Genomic DNA, 6,000 nt, shown 5'->3' on the forward strand with positions numbered 1-6,000 from the left:
TTGCTGTAGTATTCAGGTAACTCATAGTGGGGTTGTCATTGGATTTTAACATTATCCTCAAATAATAAAGTAATGAAACGGGTTATCGTGATGCCTATCTAAACTGAGTCTAAATAATAAAAAGCTGTGTAACACTTTATTGTCCTGGCAGAAATGAAAGGATAGATCAATAAGCTTTTGGGAAAGAATTGCAAATAAATGTGGCAAAGATATTTATCACACGTAGGGAAAAAAAAAACAAAGTGGACGACAAACTACAGGAAACCTCGTAAATCCCCCGATTAATTCTCCAAAGAGATTCCAGAAGACGTTTCACACAAATCTTGTTCATGTGGTGAACAGTATTGTGGTGATGCATTTTGCACATCCAATTAAGACCTCGATAAAAATGTTTAAAGGTGGTCCATTGGCTTGAAAATTATGACCGTTGAAGCCATGGCATCAGATACAAGCCACATGGCTGGCCAGCAAAGCTCTAAAAGGCACATGCTCACCTGAAGGGCAAGGGGCAATGTCCGTCCTCTTCCCTGGGGGACTCCACTTCATGGGGGGGCAGGACACTAACATCATCAGTCAGCTCCAAATTCTCCGACATCATCATCATCAGCCTGTGAATTTTAGAGGGGAGAACAGGATTAAACAACAACAAGAAGAATATTTATTGTCCGTAGAAAAGATTTTACGGGCTGTCAGTGGTAAAACAGACGTGTGTCTGCACATAGCTGTATTCCCACTACAGGGGGATGAGGTTGGAGGAGGCTGCACCAGAAAGCAAAGGTGTAACCAACATTCAGAGAGACCAGCTGTCTTTTTCAGGAGAGAAACCATTCAAACTGTAACAGATTCATACAATGGATGATGTACTAAAAGGAGGGGGACCGCGGTCTGGTTCCGGACTCAGAAGCCGTTACTTGCAGTGCTGGTCCTCCTGAAGTCCATGTCTCTGACACATATTTACCATAGTACATTTCTCAAAATCCATCCTTCCTTATGGCACAACTTCGTTCATATCTGTTTTGACTGGCTGGATGTGCATGATGGAAATTTTTGGTGGAAGTTGAATCTTTACCAAGACTAATGTCTGCAGCTGTCAGACTGGAAATACAGGTCCGCGAAACCAGGTTCTGTTAGAACTAACTGAACAATATTAGAGGGATAGTTATATCCAAGAAATCAGTTCTGTAGTGATTCAGTTCTACTGTAAGGCTATGTAAAAATGTTTTAGCTGCTGTTTAACAACCATGCATAGATTGTGTCCAGTGTTCTACTATGCTTCATCACCTTGAGCAGCTCCAATTCAAGCTCTAAATGAGGTTTTGCCCGCAGAGGTCAATTAGCAGGGGTGGTTTTCATTTGACTGGTGTGACAAGCCAGTGGTTACTAGTAGTACAGCGGTGGTATTTATGCTTGTGTGTTTTGTCTGTGTACCTGCTTTATGTCAAACAGTGACGACTGGATCACAGTGGACCATATGGTTATAGTGTAGAGTTATAGTTACTAGTTACAAAGGCCAGGTAAAAAAAAAAAAAAAACAACAGGCACTTTTTTTTTTAACAATTTAATTATTCAGTGAAATACTACTTTACTATAGTGAGTACTGGATTACATACAAGGAGTGGTGCTAGAATGCAGTGATGTCCTCTGTTGCCAAGGCAACAGCATCAAAAAGTAAAAGAAGCTAAATGCAGAGGTGAAATGCTGTCACACACGTGTGGCCCTGTTTCTCTTCAGCCTTTTCCTCCTCCTCCCTGGCGCTTTTCACTGAGTCGTCTGTTGGTTTCCTCGCACAGATGTCTCACCTGGCTGATTAAATCAAGGAGCACCTCAGGGATATGCAGGTGATTTGATGTAATGGGAGTCTTTAACACATTTGTACAACTTCTGTTAATCCACTTAACAGTAAGGTGTGCTGGCCTGTTTAGAGATGGATCAGTTTGTTGAACTTTGAGTTTGAACTGAGAAAAGGCTGAATTATGAATTATTATTATTATTATTATTATTATTGTGATCATTGTGTGGAGCAGTTAACCACTGACCAAAAGCTAAATGAACAAAAAAGAAGAAACACTGGACATGCATACAAGTAAAGGCAAAGCTTGTGTTTCTTTAATGTGAGGTCATGCATACATTTTCTAAAACTTTCCATGTCTGTTTGACAGTAGCTGCAAGAAAACCACATCCTCCACTTCCTGCCTCCCAAATTCAGTTCACCTTGTAAATTATCGTCTATTGTTGCAATGCTTTCATTCAACTGTGTATTTACTGTAACAGCTCTATCAGCTGAAATTATTAATTCTGATGATCAATGTACTCAAAAGAGCAGAATTATTCATTTCATAAACTCTTTATAAATCAGATAACATATGAGATGGGAAGAAGAGGCATTTGTTTAAACAATGATTCAGATTCCGAGCAGAATTATATTGAGATTCGTTCTCGTTTTATTGTCCTGTTTATTTTCTGCACCTTTTTTGTCGCTGGTTTTAAGTTTAAACTACTAAAGTGGTATTGGGCAGAGAACTTTCCTACTTTATTACCCATCTAACCCTTTTATGTTGTCACATACAGAAGCGTTCCAGCCTTTTTCAGTGGTAACTTTGATGCAACAGCAGGGAAAGATGCTTGATAATATTCGGTGGTTTATGTTGGATGACTCAGTGGGGGTGAAACCAGCTGGTGACCCTTTTTCCTGTTGGTAAGGCTCTCCACTACAGCAGCATCCTGTCTGCTTGTATTTATGCAAATGATAAGAAAACAATATTCCTGCAAAACCGCAATTGCTTTTCATAATGTCTAAACATTCAAATCGAAGTACAACAAAAACATTGCTGCTTTGTACATTGTAAACTGATTTTAAAATGTCATATCTAACATATCTATTATTTTTAAGTTGAATATAATAATGTTTATAACATTATGTGTAATGTTTGAGATAATGTCAATTTAAGGATGCAACATTGCTGCACATAATATATATAATATTTATATTTATATATCTCAAACTCAAGTTGTTACTAGAGATTGCTCTCAACCAAAAGTTCTTACATTCTTAGAGGATATGTTGTGAAACCCTATTATCAGAGTTCATTCAGTAGTTCAGCAAGTATACGGAAGATGAGTTAAAACACAGCTGCATTAGTAGTTCATAGATACAACAGAAGGTGAGGTGGCCCTGCTTAGAACATGTACCAGTATACCAGGCGCAATTCTCTATTTTTAAAATGTTGCAATGACAACAGGAGGACGTAGGTGTATAGTACTCTGTCTTAACTTGGCCGTGGGACATGAAATACTCACCTTTGATGTACTGAAGTTGTAATTAACTTAGAGTGGTATCACAGTTTACTGATATCTCATCACAGCGTACTGACCTTGCTTTTATTCTTTTTACATATACAACAGATCATTGCTAACATTTTCCATGCAGAAGCTGATTCAGAGTTTAAAATGAATGTGGCATTTGTGGGCATCCGGCTCCTCTGCAGCTGAAAACTGAAAGAGGTGTTTTGTTTGTGATGCTGGACTGTTTAGAGAACTAAACACACACAAGAAACAGAGAATCCACAGCAGAATGAGCCAAAACAGAGATTCTCCATTCAGAGCTACTGGAGCGAAAAAGGGCCACAGAGCTGCATGCTAACTACAGAGGCAGAGAGGAGGCCACACAGTGACAGAACCCTACTGCATCAATTGAATGCAGTGTCTCCTGGTTAGCAGTCAGTCCCCTCAACAACCAACCACGTGAACAGAGGGACAACTTTCAGCCTGACACAGAAACTTTACTGCTCTCCATCATTATACCAATCAGGCATATCATTATGACCACTGACATGTGAAGTGAAGAACATTGATCATTCTGTGACAATGCAGTATTCTACTCAGAAACATTTGAACTTGATATTAATGTGGATGTTACTTAGACATGTAGCACCCAGCTAGACCAGACCCCATAGCAATGACACTCCTTGATGGCAGCAGAGATCCCCAGTAGGAAGCGCACTCAAAAAAAGCATGGCCTCCAAGTTCACTAGATCCTAAACTGATCAAGTATCTGTAGGATGATCCAGAGAGGCCCCTCCCCTCAATCCATAGAACCCAAAGACCCCACTAACAACATTCTGTTACCAGACCACAGGAAGATTCTATGATGAGTCACAACTGCTTTGGGGGCACAGGGGAAACTATACAATATTAAAAAAAAGTGGTCATAATGTTATGTCTCATCAGTGTATAAATCATATAAGACAGCCTTATGTAGGAGATTCAGAGTAGAAAGTGGCAGAAAGTAGAAATGATCTGCGATTATCTGTATACAGTACAAATATTTGTTATTTCTACTGTATGCTACGGAGTGATTCGTTTATGGTTGTAGTGATTTTAAACGAATGCACCCCCAGTAGTCCAACAGATTTAATACTGCTTGCTCACACAAAAATTCAATCCCCTACACTAAATCACGACAATATTATTACTCCAGTACACAAAGTGTATGGGCCACTAGCAGCATGAGACCAGTACCACCACTGCACCAACACCATCATCGGTGATGACAGCCACAATGTAATGCATTGCTGGCCATGCAGCAGTACATGTCGTTTTACCTGCGAGTATTCCGTGGTCTTCAGTCACGTCGGGTTATGTCCATCAGACAGTCGGTCGGTCCGTCCACCCTTGGTCCGTCCGTCAGGATCTGCCGCAGCGGAGCTTTTTGCAGCTAACGGGAGCCTGCCATAGTGAAGTTCACACCACTGAAGGAAGTGACAGGAAGATCTTCAAAATAAAGTGGTTTGTGTAAGAAGGATTCAAAGAAAAGCTTATTTCTCGCTGTAATTCATTTGTGTATCAAATAATCTCTCATATTTGTATTTATTTGTCTATCTGTCTATCTTTTTTTCAAATCAGAAATGCATTGGAACATTTATATTTAAATGACCCGGCAGTCATGAGTAGTGATCACCTTTATTGCATGAGCCATACTTAGAAATACAAAGTGAGGTCATTAACAACTAAAACTAGCTCTTGAAACGTACAGTGCATACAAAAATACTATATATAGAGAGAGAGCTAGCATGCTTGTGAAGTACCAGCCATGGACCCTGAAGTACCTGGTGCAGCTTCAGAAGTACCCGCAGCAGTTCCTGTTCCACATGGTCCAGTGACTGCCACAACTCCTATGAGCTAGCTCCCAAAGTATGTGAGCCAGTTACCAAAGTGCCTGTCGCATCTCCAGTTACCTGCCACACGCAGCTTCTCACATCTCCAGAGAAGCCTGCAAAATGTTCTGAAATTAATTCTGCAGAAACCACAACTAGGCTCCATTATATAGCCAAGAACCTAGTGATAACATCTGCTATAACGGCTGCTGCAATCAATGTGCAGGAGGCACACACCTGGAAATCCAACAGAAACAATGGAACCAGGAAACGTCCAACATCCAGCATCATCTGCAGTCTTTGAAGGAGGCCCTCAAGAATAATGTGGGGGAGGAGAAAAACTCCATGAAATTAGTTAATGGACAGACTCGGACATTTAAGGCAATAGATAGAAGAGGCACAGACAAAAAGAAATCTCTGCAATTCCTCAACCTCTTCTGACCTGTCACACCTACAGTTCAATCCAACACTCCTCCTCTAACCCTTCTCACTGTGCTCCATCACTGTTCCCTTAACCCAAATCCCCATTCTTAAACCTCTAGCAATATTATTTAATGTTTTTAATTATGAAGTTCTTGTTGGGCAATAAAAAGTATCTTTAGTCTTTTCCAAATCAATAATATACGTGAAACACACTCATGGGTTATTACACCTTGATACAGATTTATGAAGCTCATTACTGAGGTACAGTTTGTACCTCACAGTGATTCTGTGAGAGATCTAAAATAAATAAATAAAAACCTTTAAACCTTATATAAATATAAGTTTATTGTAAAAATTGCAAACAGAACTAAGAGATAGAATCGCATTTATCTCTAAGAATCTCATGTTTATCTTGTGTTCTCTC

General features: G+C 39.8%; 1 protein-coding gene across 2 annotated transcripts in view; it reads right to left on the reverse strand.

The window, feature by feature from the left end:
• LOC125015176 (GRAM domain-containing protein 2A-like) overlaps positions 1 to 5,738 on the reverse strand; it is a 26,108-nt gene extending 20,370 nt beyond the window's left edge. The window contains exons 1-4 of one of the 2 annotated variants that reach the window (XM_047596870.1): positions 5,391 to 5,738; positions 5,106 to 5,269; positions 4,602 to 4,725; positions 495 to 608 (exon numbers count right to left, since the gene is read on the reverse strand). In XM_047596870.1, coding sequence (XP_047452826.1) covers positions 495 to 604 — 110 coding nt within the window. In that variant the 5' untranslated portion in view covers positions 605 to 608; positions 4,602 to 4,725; positions 5,106 to 5,269; positions 5,391 to 5,738. Of the gene's footprint in view, positions 1 to 494; positions 609 to 4,601; positions 4,749 to 5,105; positions 5,270 to 5,390 lie in introns of both variants that reach the window. The other variant, XM_047596869.1, reaches the window with a different exon arrangement.
• Positions 5,739 to 6,000: the final 262 nt, after the last annotated feature.

The sequence above is a fragment of the Mugil cephalus genome, chromosome 10 (genome assembly GCF_022458985.1).
Source record: "Mugil cephalus isolate CIBA_MC_2020 chromosome 10, CIBA_Mcephalus_1.1, whole genome shotgun sequence".
Lineage (NCBI taxonomy): Eukaryota > Metazoa > Chordata > Actinopteri > Mugiliformes > Mugilidae > Mugil > Mugil cephalus.